The following is a 21,761-nucleotide window of genomic DNA, read 5'->3' as shown; positions in this document are numbered from 1 at the left end:
CCAGTAAAAATACAAAGATTAATCAGTTAGAATGCTACCCTATAAAACTTATAGTTTGAAGAGATACAGATATTATTACATGTAACAGAATGTTAAAAGTAGTCACAGAAAAATTCACAGGAAGATGGGATCAGTTTTAGTGGACGGAATCCAGAAAAATTTTGTGAGCTTGTAATATAGGTTAAGACTGGAATATGTCAATTTTGGAAGATCTGAGAAAGGGAGGCCTAGATAGATGGTCCAGTACTTTCAAATGAGGAAAAAGAAAAGACTTGGAAGCATTTAAAAAAAGAAAAAAAAAAGTGATAGAGGCTAGAAAGAACCCCAGATATTAATAAATAGCTTAGTTTGTCATATGAATATATGAACAGGAAACATTTCTTCAGCATGTCTTATCAACTCCTCAGAGATTATTCTGAAAACCAGTGGTACTACTTAGCCATGAAATTTACATTCTAATGTTGAAAATAGATGATAAAGAAATTGATTGTTATTTCAGGTAGTGGTAATGCAGTGAAAGGGATAAGGAAAGACATGGGTTGCTATTTTACATAGGATAGTAATGAAGAGCTTGCTGAAGTGGCAGCATCTGAGTAGAGATTGTAATGAAGTGAGAGAGAAAGCCATGAAAGTACTTGGGAGAAGAGCTATCTAGGCAGAGACAGTAAATGCAAAGGCCCTGAGGTAAAAGTGTCCTTGGTATGTCCAAAAGATAGCAAAGTAGTCAATATGGCTAGAGGGTAATGAGAGAGAATGAAAGAGTTTTGGAAGATAAGATTGGAAGGTAGCCAGGGGTAAATCATGTATGAACTTGCAGAATCACAGTAAGGACTCTGGATTTTGTTCTAAAATAGCTAGAAAGCCACTGGAGGGTTTTGAACAAGCGTGTGAAAATATCTGACTTAACTTTTGAAAAGACAACTTTGGCTATAAAATGTTCAGGGGTAATAATTTTATCATACAGAATCCAATAACCAGAGTTCTGAAGAGGACTATCTACTGCCAAGCTGAGTTAATCATACCTATCACTAAATTTGCTCCCCATTATGAATTACCTATCATTGTGAAGGGTACCACCATTCATCAGTCTGTTCACATAACCAATCTAAGAACCATCTTCAATTCTTCCTTCTTCCTCATATCCAGACACCACACATTTATTCTACCAAAACTGCTTGACTCTCTCTTCTTTGCTTTCATTGCTGTTACAAAAGGCATTAAGCATGTTTAACCTGGACTACCACAGAAGCCTCCTTAAACTTGCTGCCTGTAGACTTGACCCTCTCTAATTAATTCTTCAAGTCTGAGGAAGATGGATGTGAACTTTCTAAACTGTAAATCTGATCGTGTATTTTCTTTGCTAAAAGTCTTTCAGCAACTCCCTACACCTTCTAAGATAGAATCTCAACTGCTTAATTTTGTACAAAGTACTTTATAACCTGGTTTGTCTTTCATTATGCTACACCTCTCACTATACTTCATGTGCTTAAAGCTCTTCTGGTGGGGAACAGAAAAAGTCCTGTTGGATTCATCTGAAGGACTTTTCCCAAATAAAAGGTGTCTTTCTGCAGATTCAGATGTTACCCCAGTAGGGCATGGCCTTTCATTGAAAATAACTGCTAGAGTTGATGACTGTTACCATTAGAAGTGCATCCTACCTTCCCTCAGGTATGTCAGATAAGAAATTGCCATACGAAAGCACATCCTTAGAGCAAGCCACTCTATCCCACAGTTCCTTACCCTGTATATACTGGGCTTACCCACATCACTATCCCTAGAAAGTAATTCCTTCTTAAACTCTAAATCATCCTTCAAGTCTTATACTAAGACTTTAATTATTTCTTCTGATAGTTAAGTGATTCTTCTCCACTGTGCTTCTAAGTAACTTGAACATACCACTATTATATATTGTAGTTATTTATACATGAGATCTGCTTTTTAGGTAGTGTGTCTCTTGAAAGCAGGATATTATCTGTTGAGTACCTACTACGTATAAGACACTACTTTTATAATATTCATACTCCAGAGCCCAACATAATAGTTATCAAACTGTTAACTACGTAATGACTAAATTAATATTCTATATAACTTCAATGTACAACTTTCCCTATTCTCATAAAGATATACTTTGATCCTATGAGAAGTTTAAAGATGAGAAATGAAACAGTTACCACCAAATCTCGACAAGAATAACTGGCAGGCCTACCTCAGAGACTATAGCAGCTGTTAATATGCTCTGGACCTCCACTTGACCCCTTCTCAAATTAATGGATCTCCTAATTAAAAATAAAAGGCTACTGGAACTTATCTATTTGTTTTAGCAGGCTTACTATTAGCCCTGTTTATTTTGGACTTGTGGTTATTGTAAGTTATCTATTTCCCTTTTAATACATCCATAAACCTGTTAAATTTGGGAAGTGGGGGTGTTGGTTACAGACCACTTTGAGAATACAGTGAAACCTATGGCCCTCTTATTCATCCATTTATCAATATACACACTCACTTTTCCTATAACTTCAAAGGATTCATGAACCTCTCAATCTAATCCAGCAACCGTAGGTTAAAAAACCTTACTCCAGAGGTGTTTTAATTTTAAAACACTCAGCATAATATGGTGCATTCACAGTTCCAAGAACACAGTATTTGCCTTAAAAAAAGAAAAAAAGCCCAAAATAACATCTGATAAAAATGAAAAAAAAAAAAAAAACCCCAAACTAAAGGTCAATATTAAAAACAATAGAAAAACCAACTCTACCATCCCATAATAAATGTTCAAAGTTATTGAAGTCCCATAATAAATGTTCAAAGTTAGTGAAGTAGTATACTATCAAGTATCGGATCATGTAAGTAATACATCAAGTAGGAATAAATACATTTCTCTAAAAATAATTTAGAAATTATTTTGAAATATGGCATACAATTGAACTAATTTTCATAAATAAGGTTAAAAAAATCTTATACATATACACATTTCTCTCTTTTCAGCATCTTCACAAATTTCATCTGAATGGGTACATAGGGTACTTGTCTCCAAGCAAAGATTCCTACTGTCCCCTCCACTCCCCCCAATTTCAAATTCTTCCTAAACTTAAAAAACAAAAAGAAATACCTAAAACTTTTATTCTGAAATTACTTAAGATCTATTAAAATATGGAAGAAACTGATTTGCAGAGGCAAAAGTCTTTAAGATAAATGAGTTGAAAGTAGAATGGTGGATTTTATAATAAATCAACCTTTCTAAGACGTTTTGCAAATTATAAAACTATAGAACCTTAGATTGGAAAGGACCTTCATGTTAATCCGGTTCAGTTGTTCCTATCATTTTCTCTTCCACATTATATCTCAGAAAAAGGACACATTCCTATTAGTAACAAGTGTTCCCCGTAACACTGGTTTTTAATTAGGAGTTACATGCCCATACCAGATTCCCTGAGAACCCAAAGATCTAGTCCAAACAATCATTAATGACAGAACGTCTTCTCTTTTCATTTGTCCTTTCTTAAAGATCTGTATGTAGTGATGGAAAACTCATTATAGCCAAAACGTTTTTAAATAAATTTTTTGTTTTAGAATTATTTTAGATTTACAGAAAGTTGTAGTTTTCTGTGGAGAGTAGAGAGTTCCTGTGTACCCTTTACTCACAATTTTACTTAAAAATTTTTTATTGATTGATTTTGGTAGAAATAATTTTAAAAATAATATTTTAGAAATCTTTTGTTTCCAATTTGTTGTATTGTCAATACACAGATTTGGAGGCTAAAATGATCTCAGAAATCCTAATACAGCGTTTAAACAGCAAAATCATGAAAAGCAGAAAAACGCAAAAAATGTGGTACTAAATAGGCGATGAAAAGGATACTTGTTTACAGCATAAGAGCTTAAACAAGAAGAGTATCATCTTGTTCAACATAAGCTGTGAACGTTCACATCAGATAACTCAAATTTTTTACCCCTCTGTGCATTGCCCACAAATGACTGTGAAAGTACCACAAGTACTGATGTTGGGTTTCAAATAAATTTTATCAGGTAGGTTAATTCACACATGTGGAATCGGTGAATAACAAGGGTTGACTGTATACACACTTACATTTATTTACTGTACTTACCTTTGAAGATCCATTTGAATACATCTGTATCATATTCTCTGCACCTTGCTTTACTTTAAGTTCTATATCCAATTGTTTTTGTAAGGCCATCAGTCTATTATTGCTGGTGGAACAACGAGGGTCACTACTGGGAGTATCTGGAGTCCTTGGGCAATCTGTAAGTTAAATAGTATATTAAAAATTATTTACTAGGACCAATTGCTGCTTAAAATTGGAAGTTAATATTTTCAAAGAATTACAAGGTTTGAGATGAGCTTGAAGTCACTTAAATGGAATCTCCTTATGCTTACAGAAAATACAAGAATTCAAGTCAAGAAAATATTCAAGTAGAGTTGTAGAACTATCTGCCAGGGATACTGCAGAAGTGACTACATTGAGTCTGAAGCTGAGTTAGATCATTGTCCAAAGTTTTTCTAACACAATTTCTTTAAAATTAAATCAAATCAATTTGACTAGCGTATTTAAGAATTAAACTAAATTCCCTACTTATTACCTGATTGATTAGAGAACAAAGCATACTCAAAATTATACAAATTATACTAAAATAATTACCTATAAATAGGACTAAGGGTACTTCAAATATAATGCTAGCATTAATGAAAATAATCTAAGTGTATGCATAAAAGTCTTCACATTTTGCTTTCTACTATGATGGTAGGGGGTATAGTCCACTGCTTTTCATAAAGCATACCATGGTGCTTCTATTTTGAAACAAAAACAAAAACTTCAAAATAGAACACTATTCTCAGTAATTCATTAGTGTTGAAACACATCTAATAATTCTACCACATAACTAAATTTCTTCATATTGAAGTTATTTTGTGTTTTATCCACACCAGGTCTCTAGATTAAAAAAATAAATAAATAAATAAAGCTACAAGACTAGGGTAATAGACCTGGTTTAGTTATAAATAGCTTGGTAATCACCAGAAAACTGCTTAAACTGCAAGTCATTTAACCTTTGTGCTTCAGGGTTCCCTTCTCTCTCTAATAAAAGATGGTGTGACTAACCAATTTTAATAAATATGTTTCATATTTGGTTTTATACTTCTTTAAAAAAAAGTCACTAGTTCAAAAACATTTGAACATAATTTGTTAATTAACTTACAAAAATACAGATGCTATGTTAGATACTGATATAAAATAATATTATTTTATCATTTACATACTACTTTACAAGGTCTAAGTCCTGATCTAAGGGCTTTATTGACTCATTAATCCTCATAACAACCCTGAAACAAGTATTACACCTATATTACTGAAAAGAAAACTAGAGCACAGGGAAGTTAAGAAACTTGCCCAAAGTCATACAGGTAGTAAGTCAGTTCTGTTCCAAAGTCTAGCTTAATAACTGCTGTGCTATGCTGCCTCTTTGCCATTTAAAAGCCTTGTAAACAGCTATACTAAACACTGTGTGTATGTGTGTATACTTACATATATAACAGTATAATTATACACACACACAAATGTGTATGTATGCATATTAATCCTTAAAATAACATTTTGAGACAGATATTATCCACACTTTACATATCAGGAAGTTACAGTTATTAACTAGGATTCAAATTCAAGAAAGGTTTCTATTGCTACTGAATTCCCAAATTACAAATGAGCTGCTCCAAAAGTTGATTTTTATAAGTTGACATATGCTTAAAGAAAACTACTATAAAAGGTAGACAAGCTTTCAGATCAGGCACAAAAGAACTACTTAACATATTGCTATGGTCGGAATGTTTGTGTACCCCCAAAATTCATACATTGAAGCTCTTACGTGAGGATACTTGGAGGTGAGGCCTTTGGGAGGTAATTAGGTCATAAGGGCAGTCTCCCTGTTATGTAAGGATATGGTGAGAAGACACTGTCTACACACCAGGAAGAGGGCCATCACCATAACTCTGACCATGTTGGCACCTTAATCTCAGAGTTCTCAGCCTCCAGAACTATGAGAAATAAATTTCTGTTGTTTAAGCCATCTGTCTATGGTATTTTGTTAAAGCAGCCTAAACTAAGACATAAATAAATACACACACACTCTCTCTCTCTCTCTCTCTCTTTCTCTCTCTACTGGCTGTGCCTAAGTCTGAATCTCAGTTTTGGCACTGAGATTTAGTACAAACCATGTGATATGGGATAAATTACTTAACAGCTCTGTGCCTCATTTTTCTCATCTGTTAAATAGTGAAAATAACATCTACCTCACAGGATTATTGTGACTAAATAATTTATGTATAAAGAGGTTAGAAAAGGCCATGGTGCATAGTAAATATCCAGTAAACAGTAACTAGTACTAGTCAGTGTACAAGTGTCAAGTATATCTCTGTTGAGTCCATAAATGAAGTGCACATTTATAGCAATGACTGAAAAGTGCATTCAGATCTGTGAACAGATAGGTTTTCTCCCCCACTTCCTGCTTTTTTTTTTTAACATAAATGATACAAGACTCTTGGAAGAAACTGAAATTATACAAAATTTGGTACATAAAGTTAATTTATAGCAAGCACATTTTTAAAAAGAACTGGAATGCATTCAGAGTAGAAGGACCTCAGCTGAGAAAAGTATGGAAATTTGTTGTCTGTAAAATACTTGATGGTGTTTAGCCTAGGGTAAGAGAAATGATTCTTGCCTAAACATTTAAACAACTGTCCATAAAAGAAGCTGTCTTCTTACTATCTCCTCACAGGGCAGAGAATTAGAACCAAAGGGTAAATGTAGTGAGTGCAAAAATTTCATCCCAGGACAAAGAGAAGTTCCTTATAAAGTTAAATGGTTTACCTTAAAAAATGTAATAAAATCCCTTGTCTCTGGAAGCATATATATAGAAGCTAGATTACAAACCATTAAAGATACTATATAAGAAATTCTTGCACATTAAAGAAGGTTGTCCAAAACACTGAAATACCCACTGATTCTATCGGTCTGTGAATTCGTAATAATATTATAATATCTAACACTGTTTTCATGGAAAAGTATACTTTCAGTTTTAATAAGAATTTTAAGAACATAAGAAATAACACAACGGTTAAGAGTCTGGGCTCTTGAGGTCAGAATGTCTGGGTTAAAATCCTGTGATTGTTACTTATTCGTGTGATCTTGATCAGATACTTACTTAATATGTGTTATAGTTATCTAACCACAAATTTGGGGTTACTGTGAAGATAAATCCTGTACAGTGCTTAGGCTAAAGTGTAGGGCTCAATAAAATTACATGTCAGGGCTCAGTTAAGCAGCTATTTCTGCCATCTAATCTTCAAAGGAACTAACAATGGTTTGTAGTGTAACCTTATTTTAGAAATAAGAAAGCAAACTCAGAGAGGTTAAGTAATTTGCAACGGTCACAAAAGTATATGCCAAGCCAGAAATTTAACTTTAGAAATGTCTTGTTTTATAAAGACCACTTTTTACTCATTTAGAGATTAGAGAAACACTTTGCTGTCTTCCTTAGATTTCACCTATTTTCCCTTTCAAACTATTTTTCTTCCTTCCATTTTTTTTTTAATTTTTAAAAATTTTAATACAATTTTTAAAGGTTACTTTCCATTTACAGTTATTACAAAATACTGGCTATTACTGGTGTTGTACAATACATCCTTGAGTCTTACACCAACAGTTTGTACCTTCCACTCCCCCACACCTATATTGTCTCTCCCACCTTCCCTCTCCTCACTGGTAACCACTAGTTTATTCTCTGTATCAGTGAGTCTACTTCTTTTATGTTATATTCACATCATATTTTTTAGATTCCACATATAAGCAATATCATACAGTATTTATCTTTCTGTCTGACTTACTTCACTTAGCATAATGCCCTCCAAATCCATCCATGTTGCTGCAAGTGGCAAAATTCTGTTGGCCATTTTTATGACTAAGTAGTATTCCATCATATGTATATATATATCACAGCTTCTTTATCCATTTATCTGTGGATAGACACTTAGGTTGTAGCCATACTTTGGCTATTGTAAACAATGCTGCTATGAACATTGGGGTGCATTCATCTTTTTGGTGTTTTTGTTTTTTTCAGATATATACCCAGGAGTGGAATTACTGGTTCATATGTATTTCTATTTTTAGTTTTTTGAGAAACCTCCATACAGTTTGCACCAATTTACATTCCCACCAACAGTGTATAAGGCTTCCCTTGTCTCTACCTCCTCGCCAACATTTGTTTTTTGTAACTTTTTGATGATAGCCATTCTGACAGCTGTAAGGTGATACCTCTTTGTGATTTTGGTTTGCATTTCCCTGATGATTAGCAGTGTTGAGCATCTTTTCATATGCCTGTTGGCCATCTGTATTTTCTCTTTGGTAAAATGTCTATTCAGTTCTTCTGCCCATTATTTATTTATTTATTTATTTTTAATGTTGAGTTGCATGAGCTGTTTACATATATTGGGTATGAATCCTTCATTGGGTCATATCATTCGCAAATATTTTCTCCCATTCAGTAGGTTGTCTTTTCGTTTTGTCAATGGTTTCCTTTGCTGTGCAAAAGCTTTTTAGTTAGGCTCCATTTGTTTAATTTTGCTTTTATTTCCTTTATTTTAGGAGAAGGATCCAAAAAATAACTGCTGTGATTTATGTCAGAGTGTTCTGCCTCTGTTTTCTTGTAGGAGTTTTAAGGTTTTTGGACTTACTTTTAGGCCTTTAATCCATTTGGAGTTTATTTTTGTATATGGTGTTAGAGAACATCCTAATTTCATTCTTTTGCATGTAGCTGTCCAGTTTTCCCAGCACCACTTATTGAAGAGACTGTCTTTTCCCCATTGTATATTCTTGCCTCCTTTGTCATAGATTAACTGACCGTTAGTTTATGGGTTTATTTCTGGGCTTTCTATCCTGTTCCCTTGATCTATTGTCTGTTTTTGTGCCAGTACCATACTGTTTTGATTACTGTAGCTTTGTAGTATAGTCTGAAGCCAGGGAGCTTGATTCCTCCAGCTCTGTTGTTCTTTGTCAAGATTGTTTTGGCTATTCGGGGTCTTTTGTGTTTCCATAATAAATTCTAAAATTATTTGTTCTAGCTCTGTGAAAAATGCTATTGGTATTTTGATAGGGATTGTACTGAATCTGTAGATTGCCTTGGCTAACATGGTCATTTTAACAATATCGATTCTTCCAATCCAAGAACACCGTGTATCTTTCTGTTTGTATCATCTTCAATTTCATTCAACAGTCTTTAGTTTTTGGAGTACAGTTCTTTTGCCTCCTTCGTTAGGTTTATTTGTAGATATTTAGTTCTTTTTGATGCAATAGTAAACAGATTGTTTCCTTAATTCTCTTTCTGATAGTTCACTGTGAATGTATAGAAATGCAACAGATCTCTCTGTATGTTAATTTTGTATCCTGCAACTTTACCAAATTCACTGATGAGCTCTAGTAGTTTTCTGGTGGCATCTTTAGGATTTTCTATGTATAGCACCATGTCAGCTGCAAAAAGTGAGTTTTGCTTCTTCCTTTCCAATTTGGATTCCTTTTTCTTTTTTTTCTCTGATTGCTATGGCTAGAACTTCCTAAAAATTATGTTGAATAAAAGTGGTAAGAATGGGCATTCCTGCCTTGTTCCTGATCTTGGAGGAAATGCTTTCAGCTTATCACTGTTGAGCATGATGTTAGCTGTGGGACTGTCATATATGGCCTTTATTATGTTTAAGTATGGTCCCTCTATCCTCATTTTCTGGAGAGTTTTTTTTTTATCATAATAGATGTTGAATTTTATCAAAAGCTTTTTCTGCATCTATTGAGATGATCATATGGTTTTTTTTTCGTTTTTTTTTTTTTTTTTTTGCGGTACGCAGGCTTCTCACCGCTGCGGATCACAGGCTCCGGACGTGCAGGCCCAGCGGCCACGGCCCACGGGCCCAGCTGCTCTGTGGCACGCGGGACCCTCCCAGACCGGGTCACGAACCCGGGCCCTCCACATCGGCAGGCGGACCCCCAACCACTGAGCCACCAGTGAAGCCCCTGATCATATGGTTTTTATTCTTCAATTTGTTAATACTGTGTATCACACTGATTGATCTGTGGATATTGAAAAATCCTTGCATACCTAGGATAAATTCCACTTGATCATGGTGTATGATTCTTTTAATGTACTGTTAGATTTGGTTTGCTAGTATTTTGTTGAGAATTTTGGCATCTATGTTCATCAGTGATATTGGCCTGTAATTTTCTTTTTTCGTGATATCTTTGTCTTTGGAGGACATCCTAGGAAATTATAATTCTACAAAAATAACTCAAGAGATAACAATTACCTATAAAAATCAAGGTGCTACAAGGCACCTCAAATAAGTTATAGAGTCAGAAGATATTTGCAATCTTTAAGTACCTAAAATGGTGGGTTGACTAACTTAATACTCCATGTGCAATCTCCTTCTCTCTTGCTTAAATTAAGAGCAGGTTAAGGGGACAAAGAAAACAAAAAAACAAGATTTCTCAGACTTACTTGCATTTGGGGGATAGGGAGAAGGCAGTGAATGCATGGTGCATGTGACACAATCCCGGGACAGATATACGTAGACATTTGTACCTTTGTGCTTCTGAGAATGTTTTTGCTTTTCTGAACAAAAGAGACTTATTAGGCTCTCATCATCCTGATGAAGTAAAGCTTGGATTTTAATAAGAGCCCAAGAAAAGGCCCAAGGACTCTTAGAAAGTAGGCAGTCAGATCAGGAAAAACATGATTAAAGACAGGAACCTAAAAAGTTGTCATCCATAACAGGTGAATTATTTGTTGACTTGCTTTTGGCTTGGGGTGACTGGCGGGGAGGGGAAATGGATATTCTTTAAAAAAAAAATTCTTACTGCTCTCATACAGGTTTGAGGCAGGAAATCATACTATGTGCCCCCCCAAAAATTAATCATAAATTTTATTTTAATTGACCTCAGGTTGATAATGCTTTCAGGCATCTTACAGAAACAAATGCAAGTCCTCTTTGAAAGAAAGCACTTTAAATCCAGACCTAAAATAATTCCCACAGATAAAGTTCCAATGAAAATGGTCCCATAACTAGAAATCACAAAGTTCCGGCAGAAAAAAAATTCATCGTGAGTTAGAAAAAAACTACAGGAGTAGCACAGTAAAGATTTCATTTGTTGTCATTACCTCACACAAAATGTGAAAAAGTACATTTTATAGGTAAAATTAAATAGAAAGGCATCAAAAGAATGACTAAAACAAGAGACTATCAAAAATTACCAAGATTAACAAAACAGAACTTGTAGTAGTAAGTATATATATATATATAAAATACATACACAAAACAGAAATTAGAAATACAATGTACTTGGTCAAGAGCAAACTGGACACATGGAAAGAATTAGAGAAATGGAGATAGACTTGAAGAAATTATCATGCATCTAACTGGAGTTCCAAAATGAAAGAGAAGAGGGAATACAAGACACGCAACATTCAACAAGATAGGCGCTAAGCACTTCCCACAATCAATGAAATACACAAATCTCAGATCCAGGAAGCCCAACATATCCCAAGCAGATCAAATGAAAAGAAATCTATACCATTCAGCAGAACACTGCAGAAAAAGAGTTTCTTAAAAACAGCTAGGGAGAAAAGGCAGAATATCTGCATAGTTTAACCATTAGATCAGTAACTGCCCCCTCAAAAACAACAGGGGAATCCAGAAGACATAAAATAATAGTTTCCAGGTACTGAGAGAAAATAAATGTCAACCTAGAATGATATACCCGGGGAAATATCTTTCTAAAGTCTACACCTTTAGGAAGAAAAAGAAACAAGATGAAGGAAGGCCTGAGAAGCATGAAGAAATGTTGAACAAAGAAAATGATAAACACATGGGTAATTATAAACCAACAATGACTATATAAAACAATAATAATTAATGTAACTTGTGGAACTGAAGATAAAATGATAGAACTAGAATATGAACAATGACAGCACTTAGGTCAACTGGAGTTAGGTAGATTGAAATTAAAGTATTCTAAGTTTGTTATATGGTATGTAAAGAAGGTATACCATTCAGTCTAGTTGACAAACAGAAACCACACTAGATATTTTGAACAAAGGGAATTTAACGCAGGGAACTGGTTACATCATACATATTCAGGTATTGTGCAAAGGACTTGAGAAAAAAATTCCTTTTCTCAAAGGGCTTAGAGTCAGGTACAACCTCTATGTACCTATATAAATGGGTATGTGTGTCTATTCATGCAACCGTGTATGTGTGTATATATGAACATTTTCAAATATACTGAGAAGATGATAGAATGGTATAGTGAGCACCCATAAACCCACCACCTAGATTTGCCAATCTACACACACACACACACACACACACACGTGTAGAAAGATAAAAAAAGAGCAAACATAAATGGTACGAAGAAAGATGGGAAAATTAGATTTGGGAGGAACAATTTCAATCAGAAATTGAAGTTATTAGCAGAGGCCAGATTATATGAAGGGCATCTCTGTAATGCTATTAATTTGTACTGTATTCTGTAGGGAATGGAGAGCCACTGAAAGGTTTAAAGCAAGAAAGTAACAGGATCAATTCTGAATACTAAGTAAAAAATATTGGTAGTAGTGTTTAGGTTGGATTAGAGAAATACTTAACTTGCAGGCTTTAGCAGTAAGGATGGAGAAGAGATACAGATTTGAGACCTATGTCAGAGGTAGAATCTATAGGGCTTGGTGACTTGACTTACACTGGACAGTGAAAGTAAAGAAAGACAGACATCTACAGTAAAAGTCAGATTTTAGTTACAGATTATAGGGGTCATGCCATTAACAGGACAGAAAACAAAAGGGAAAGATTTAGAGGCAGTGTCCCAGGAAGGAAGAGTTCAACTTTAAACATGGTAAGAGGCAAAGCCAACAGGATAATAATACCTATATTCAGGCAATATCCATAAGGTTATAAGGCTGTAAATTATGAGATGAAGCCCAGAAAATCCATTTTGGTTTGAAATACCACTTTGAAAGTCAGCAGAAAATACAACGTGGTTAAAATCTCCTCAGGGATGAGATTTTCCAAGGCTAGAAGGATGAGTAAAAACTGAATTTGTTAGTAGTTTTCCCAACAATGTGTAAGCAACAGATATGCTGTTTCTGGTATTTTGTATTTTCTCTAAATCCACAACTGAGCAATTGGCTTCCAAAATGAGTTAAGAGTTCTAGAAAACAGGAGCAGTCCCGATCCCTAGAAGGCTCCTAAATAAGGTTTAGCCTTAAACTGGTTACTTCATTCTCGTGGAGGTTAGTAACGTAATTGACCTTGAATCTTTACTTCCTAGCCCCAGGAAAGCTTCCTCAGATTTTACTTACATCCAGAGGTTTCATGTTCAGAATTAGAAAAGCTTAAACGCCTCATACTTGACCTTTCCTCAAGCTATTAAAACCCTTGTTCACAAAACACCATAGAGAGAGCATATACAGTCTCTATTCTCTGTTTTATGAACGAGAAAAACAAGGCCTGGAGGGGTTGCAAGTGATATACAAACACATAACTATGTAACGATCCAGCTGGGATAAGACCTTGGATTATAGAAACTTTGTTCTTTAGTTTATACCCAGCTGATTCCCAATGCTCAATATTCATAAAGTGGTACCTGTACAGCCAGAATGTCTGTTTATGGAACAAGGCTATTTATTTCATTCACAAAAAAATAAGAGGAAATATAACTGAAGTAAATCTAGCCAAATCTAAATTAATAAAGGTAGTAGTATGAGTATGCTGACGCACTATCTTACTATTTAACTATCTCCACAAACGTCCATCTATAAGTCTCGTAGTTACTGTTCACTGGTCAACATTTTGGTTTTCACTTAGTACTTACAAACAGATATTTTTTAAAAAAGCTGCTCCAGATTCTTGACATGTGTTACAATTATATTAACTGTTTATATTTCCCCCCAAATCCATCTTTCTTGTTTAAACAGATATGCTTACCTTATATAGTCATCTGGAAACTGCTCAGATTATAATAAATGCTAATTATTAATGGATTCTTAAATCAGTTATTTTGTGTACTCAGGATGACCTATGTCAGATGTCACCAACTGAACTAATTTTGCTGAAATATTTTATAACTAACACAACCTTTGGTTAAGCTTTCTTAGTATTTTACAAAAATAGCACGGATAAGATTATGGGTTGTAGTGTTTTTATTTAAGGTAAAATAAGCAACCTAGGCATTAAAATTTCAGAACTGCCTATATATGTTACATTATATTTTTAAAAAAATTTATTTTATTGAAGTATAGTTGATTTACAGTGTTGTGCCTAAAACTGGCTTTTTATATAATGAAGATTTTTTTCTTTTCTTTTTTATTGGAGTATAACTGCTTTACAATGTTGTGTTAGTTTCTGCTGTACAATGAAGTGAATCAGCTATATGTATATCTATATTCCCTCCCTCTTGGACCTCCCTGCCACTGCTCCCCCTCCCCCAGGCCACCCATCTAGGTTATCACACAGCACCAAGCTGAGTGCCCTGTGCTATACAGGTTTCCACTACCTAACTATTTTACACATGGTAGTGTATATATGTCAATCATAATATCCCAATTTGTCCCACACTCCCCTTCCCCCACCCCCCGTGTCCACATGTCTGTTCTCTACATCTACATCTCTATTCCCGCCCTGCAAATATGTTCATCTGTACCATTTTGCTAGATTCCACAAATATGCATTAATATATGATATTTGTTTTTCTCTTTCTGGCTTACTTCACTCTGTATGACAGACTCTAGGTCCATCCACATCTCTACAAATGACCCAGTTTCGTTCCTTTTCATGGCTGAGTAATATTCCATTGTATATATGTACCACATCTTCTTTATCCATTCATCTGTCAATGGACATTTAGGTTGCTTCCATGTCATGGCTATTGTAAATAGTGCTGCAATGAACATTGGGGTACATGTGTCCTTTTGAATTATGGTTTTCTTGGGGTATATGCCCAGTAGTGGGATTGCTGGGTCATATGGTAGTTCTATTTTTAGTTTTTTAAGGAAGCTCCATACTGTTCTCCATAGTGGCTGTATCAATTACATTCCCACCAGCAGTGCAAGAGGGTTCCCTTTCCTCCACACCCTCTCCAGCATTTATTGTTTGTAGCTTTTTTGATGATGGCCATTCTGACTGGTGTGAGGTGATACCTTGTTGTAGTTTTGATTTGCATCGCTCTAATAATTAGTGATGTTGAGCATCTTTTCATGTGCCTCTTGGCCATCTGTATGTCTTCCTTGGTGAAATATCTGTTTAGGTCTTTTGCCCATTTTTTAATTGGGTTGTTTGTTTTTTTGATATTGAGCTCCATGAACTGTTTGTATATTTGGGAGATTAATCCTTTGTCAGTTGCTTCGTTTGCAAATATTTTCTCCCATTCTGAGGGTTGTCTTTTTGTTTTGTTTATGGTTTCCTTTGCTATGCAAAAGCTTTCAAGTTTAATTAGGTCCTATTTGTTTATTTTTGTTTTTAGTTTCATTACTCTAGGAGGTGGGTCAAAAAAGATCTTGCTGTGGTTTATGTCAAAGAGTGTTTTACTCTAAGAGTTTTACAGTGTCTGGTCTTACATTTAGGTCTTTAATCCATTTTGAGTTTATTTTTGTGTATGGTGTTAGGGAGTGTTCTAATTTCATTCTTTACATGTAGCTGTACAATTTTCCCAGCACCACTTATTGAAGAGGCTGTCTTTTCTCCATTGTATGTTCTTGCCTCCTTTGTCATAAATTAGGTGACCATATGTGTGTGGGTTAATCTACAGATTCAATGCAATCCCTACCAAACTACCAATGGCATTCTTCACAGAATCAGAAAAAATTTTACAATTTGTATGGAAACACAAAAGACCCCGAATAGCCAAAGCAATCTTGAGAAAGAAAAACGGAGTTGGAGGAATCAGGCTCCCCAACTTCAAACTATAATACAAAGCTACAGTAATCAAGACAGTATGGTACTGGTACAAAAACAGAAATACAGATCAATGCTACATTACATTCTAATGTTTAAAAACTGCATATTGCATATCTCTGGTAGGAAAGACTTCTTCATTCTGTACACAACTCTGTACCTAGGGCATGCGCAGTTCTTTCATAAATTCTCCTTAAGATGGTGCTATTTTATTTTTCTTCTTTCCTCCTCCTAATTACAATAATATATATCATCAACCACTATACACCTGTTAGACTGGTTAAAAAGTACATTAAGTAAAAAGTACGAAGTGCTGGAGGAGATGTGGAACAACTGGAACTCTCATATATTGCTGGTGAGAATGAAAAATAATATAGCCACTCTGGAAAACATTTTGGCAGTTTCTTATAATATTAAACATATTCTAACATATGACTTAGGAATCACACTCCTAAGTGTTTACCATGGTGAACTGAAAACATGTTCACACAACAACCTGTTAATGGGCAGTTACAGCAGCTTTACTGATAACTGCCAAAAACTGGAAAACAACCCTAATGTTCTTGGTGAAGGAATGGATAAGTAAATTGTGGTACATCTATAGAGTGGACTACCACTCAGCAATAAAAAAGAATAAACTATTGATAAATGCAACAACCTGGATGAATCTCAACAAGCAATATGTTGAGTGAAAGAAGTCAGTCTCAAAAGGTTATAAACTTTATGATTCCATTTATATGTTATTCTTGAAAAGCAAACTATAAGTGACAGAGAACAGACCAGTGGTTGACAGGAGATATGGAATAGGAAGAGGGTGTGACCACAAAGGGATAGTACTGTTCCTTTTCCTGATTGTGGTGGTGTTTAGATGAACCTATATGTATATTAAAATTCATGGAATGATGTACCCAAAAAGAATCAATTTTACTGTGTATTAACTTAAAAAAAATATATACCAAAGAATTCAAGTATTAGGTGTCTATGAATCATTTAATTTCATGATTTTAAAGATTAGAAAACAAACCCAGGGGCATTAAAAGTGCCTTGTTAATTAACGATCACAGTTACCTACTTAACAGCAATCCTTTACTTAAGAGTACACAACTTGTGCTTCCCTGGTGGCGCAGTGGTTGAGAGTCCGCCTGCCGATGCAGGGGACACGGGTCTGTGCCCCGGTCCGGGAAGATCCCACATGCCGTGGAGCAGCTGGGCCCATGAGCCATGGCCGCTGAGCCTGCGCGTCCGGAGCCTGTGCTCCGCAACGGCAGAGGCCACAACAGTGAGAGGCCCGCGTACCGCAAAAAAAAAAAAGAGTACACAACTTAATACAAAATGTGCTTACCTCAAAATGAGAAATTCAATCAGAAATAAGGAATATGTAGAAACTGTATAATAAACCAGGCCACACAGATTTTAATAAATATAAAATTCAACTATAATTTCTATGCTACATTTAGGTGGATAGGCCAATAATAAAAAGAAATTTAAATTCTCACTTCCTCTCTTTCAAGAAAGACTTCATAAACTACATTTTAGTCATTAAGAAGACTCCCCCAATATAGATATATCTCTGGGATTTAGAAGAATTTCCAAGGTTAACTCCAAAAAATCCAGGGAATTCCCTGGCAGTCCATTAGTTATGACTCTACGCTTCTACTGCAGGAGGTACGGGTTCGATCCCTGGTCAGGAAACTAAGATCCCACGTGCTGTGTGGTGCAGCCAAAACAAACAAACAAAAACAAAACAAAAAAACCACACACAAAATTCCAATACTAAATCAATATTTTCTTTCTGAACACTATATATTAAAGAAAATATTCATTACCTCAAAAGGTAAAAATCAATCTAAGCTTGGTGGGGTCTGAGAAAATGGAAATGGGAAGAGGTACAAGAGAAGGAAGTAAGATAAAAACAGAGGGAATTACACTCCACAAATTATTAGTTATACCTAATAAAATATGAGAAATATTCTTGTCCTCTTCTTTAGGGATGATATATTGAGTCCAAAGATTCAGAAAATTACTTCTTTCTTAAATATTTCCTTTCAGAGTCTCAGGTATCAACTAAGGCTTAGATTACTAATCCACTTTACAGAGCTCCAATAACTTTTTTCACAAGGTGCATTCAGCCTCATTTTATAATATGTTTATAATTTCCATGTGGGAATAATAATAATACTCTATGAGACTATTCTTGAAGTATATGGAAGGTGAACAGGAAGCTTAGAGTATCATGGGCATGAAGAGAACATCAAATAGTCCCAAATTATCTGATCTTGACATTATAATAAGCAACATTTCAGAGAGTTTTATAGCTAAAAGTCTTAAAGTTCATTTGATAAAAGTCCTTATTTTACAAATTAGAACCTAATGGTTAACAGAGTTAATTATTGCAGAAGTGAGTTAAGAACAGGCCTCCTAACTGCTTACATGGTAATCATATATACAATGCAAATTTAAATTCTGTCCCTCTTTCCTTGAATCATTCATTCTGCTTACATACCCACAAGACAACAGGAATTAGCCGAATACTTCTGCACATACTTATTAATCTACATACTTTAGAGAACTGAAAGCAAAATGCTAGGCCCTTGACCCTTTATGTCAGATCTAATCAAATTAAATGATTTTGCCTACTTTAGTACACAATGTAAAACATAAAATTTTATGGCAATGTGACCTAAAATTAACATTGAACGACCTTTAACCCTCTGTGTTGTTGTTCATTTTAATGCAGTCAAATAAGTAGTATGAGAAAAAAAACAAACAAACCAAAAAACAACTTATTACCAAGATGTGTGAATATGCCATTTGCAAAGAGAACTGTTTTTTTAATATATTCAAACTGTAACCAACTTGTCAAGTTCATTCCAAACAAACTGAAGTGTTAAGAAGTCACAGTAGAGAGTTATATTTCATATAACATTCGCCCTGCAGTTATCTGATAAGTCAATAACAGCAAAGAAAGTTTCTGGAATTATTTCTCCTAAAACTTTTATTTAAGGCTTTATTCCCTAAGTATTAAATATTTAAAGTACCATGATAAATTATGCTTTGGTATTAATTACAAAAACTAATACAAGGTTTTTATTTGTTGGGATTTTTTTTTTGAGATATAATACTCTCAACTAAATACCTACTATACTCCAGGCTTTATGATAAACCTTGAAAATAAATGAATGAAAACATGGTCCTGTCCTCAAGGATCATACAGTTTAGTAAGTGATATAAAAATGTACAGAAATAAACTGTAATACAACAATGAGTGGACAAAGTAGAATAGAAAGATAATCAGAGAAAGTCAAGGAAGGTTTCATAGAGATATCCAAATTGGCTTTTGAGGTAGAAAAGGAATTTGATAGTAGGCTAAAAGGTCATTTCTTTATAGGAAACTCTAGGAAAGACAAATCTAATCTAAAGTGATAGAAGGCGGACCAGTGGTTACCTAAAGCCAGGGATGGGGACTGGAGATTGATTGCAAGTATGTATACAAGAGAACTGAAGTGATGGTCAGGATCCCTAGTTGTAGTGATAGTTACCTGGGTATATATATTTGTTAAAACTCATCAAATCATATACTTAAAATATGTGCATTTTATCATATGTAATTTACATACTTCAGTAAAGTTAATTTTTTACAAGGGACTGGGGAAACCAAATGGGCTACTCTTTGGGTGGCAAAAACACTTCTATATTCCAATTACAAGGTAGTTATTGGTATTCCGTGATTATCAAAAATGTTTTCCCTAAACTGAGTTTAAAGCTCCAGCACAGTTTCTTATTTTAGACCTCTCCTAAACAAGTAATGGGCAAAGAATGTAGAGCTCGGTAGAGTTCCAACAGAATAGGCTATATCTAAGTTTATATGATATTGCTGAAGAAAAAGCATTTCATAATACAAATTTCCATTTATAATGTAATTACTGAATTTGTGGGTAAGAAAATACTAGATTGAAGAGTTCTTTAGCTAGTTTTGTAATTCTGGGCAAATTAATTCACATCTTTGGGATTATTTCAGCTATAAAATAAGAAGGCTGGTTTCTTTATGATTTCTTTCACTTCTAAGATTTAATTATTCTTACAAGATTGAAATCTCTACATAGACAGTCTCCAATTGAAACCCCTAAGGTAAGTCCCAGATGTTGAAAGTAATGCATTAAAACAAGCTCTATAAGTACACTGAATATCAGAAGCATTGTACACAACTTTTAAGATTAGAAATTTGTGGTTCCTGGTCAGATTTATGTACTTCCTTAAGCAAATTTAATTTTACTTATATCTGTTTTTTCTTGGCTAATCATACAGGTTCTTCTAAAATTTCTGTGGTGCTAGATACATCATTCTACGTATACCACTCCTTATCTTTGCAAATGAAGAAATTAAGGATTTAGACATTAAATAACTAGCTCAAAATATCCTCTCTGCAAAGACAAAACTATTAGATCAAATGTGTCTTATACAATTTGTTAAGTAAAAAGGTTTAGAAAGAATGTATATATGAATGGATGGACATTGATACAAATATAGAATTTTTTTTCTGGAAGGACATAACAACAAAAAACTTAGTAATGCTACCTTTAGGGAGTGGGCCTAGAGTGGATAGAGGTCATTTTTCTATTTTTACTTTCTGTACCATTGAAAAATTTCCAACATGAACATCTGTTAATTCTACTGTTTAAAAATTATGCTCTTAGGTTAGACTTATAGGTTGTATTTTCCTTTCATTTTCTATACTGGAGAAAAAAAAAAAGTAATGTTTGGCTTTTTAAATTTTCTTCTTTTTTAAACAAAATGCCTGGTAGTGTAGTTGTTAATTCAGTTGCTTAGAGCTCAAAGAACAGAGGTCATAGGTTTGATTAACTATATTTGCAAAAAATAAAAATATCCCTTGGTCACAGAATGCATTTTTAACTTTAAAAAGTCATCTGGCAAACTCGTGCTGCTGATCTCAAGGATGAATCAGGTAAGAGCATATGGTTGACTCAATACAAAACATAAATACTGGAAAATAACTTTAAGTAATGTCTTAGTGACAGGTAAGAGAGTAGACAGAGAATTACTCATCTCTAAGTAAACGTTTTAATTTTCATATTCATCAACTCACTGCACCTTCTGAATAGAATATAAATAAGACCTTAACTGTAGGAGAAAATACAGTCCCTGTACTTTCAAAAAAGTTAAAGACTATACATGTCACAAATCTTATTATTTTTAAAATAATACATTTCTTATTAGTATACTATATAAACATCAAATAAAATACCTGTAACATCTTCTGGATCTGATACAACAATATGTGCATTTAGTTCCTGTAGCTTGTGATGCAATTCGTCTAATTTTTTATTTGATTTTTTCAAAATGTTGTCCACATAAGCCAAACTTTTTTTATCTGTTGTGACTTTCCTCAGATTTTCAGCTCCTTCTTTGATTTTCAGTTCTTTTCTTATTTCTCTCTTAATTCGATCCTTGATATCATCCAATTTCTGTTGCACCATTGTATCTGAAAAGTCTAATTTTTGAACAGCACTCACATTCTCAGAAAAGGGAAGACTTCGGGAATCTCCCTACAGAAGAAAAATAAACACACAAATGTGGGAGTTTAGGAAAGTTAGCTGCTCAGTAAAATAGGCCATATAAGAATACAACTGTACTTAAAGCAATTCTTCAAAAACTCTGCCCACTCACTAAATAGCATTACCTGACAATTTTATATTAAAATAAACACATCTATACACAAAGACAACTTTGGACTGTATAAACAGACAAT

At 34.3% G+C, this 21,761-nt stretch overlaps 1 protein-coding gene across 2 annotated transcripts in view; it reads right to left on the bottom strand.

Annotated features, from left to right (window-relative positions):
• PKN2 (protein kinase N2) overlaps positions 1-21,761 on the bottom strand; it is a 128,309-nt gene that overhangs the window by 67,724 nt on the left and 38,824 nt on the right. The window contains exons 2-3 of one of the 2 annotated variants that reach the window (XM_067726795.1): positions 21,258-21,558; positions 4,107-4,261 (exon numbers count right to left, since the gene is read on the bottom strand). In XM_067726795.1, coding sequence (XP_067582896.1) covers positions 4,107-4,261; positions 21,258-21,558 — 456 coding nt within the window. The remainder of the gene's footprint in view (positions 1-4,106; positions 4,262-21,257; positions 21,559-21,761) is intronic. The other variant, XM_067726796.1, reaches the window with a different exon arrangement.

The sequence above is a fragment of the Pseudorca crassidens genome, chromosome 2 (assembly GCF_039906515.1).
Source record: "Pseudorca crassidens isolate mPseCra1 chromosome 2, mPseCra1.hap1, whole genome shotgun sequence".
Taxonomy (NCBI): domain Eukaryota; kingdom Metazoa; phylum Chordata; class Mammalia; order Artiodactyla; family Delphinidae; genus Pseudorca; species Pseudorca crassidens.
This window is presented reverse-complemented; position numbering and strand designations above follow the sequence as displayed.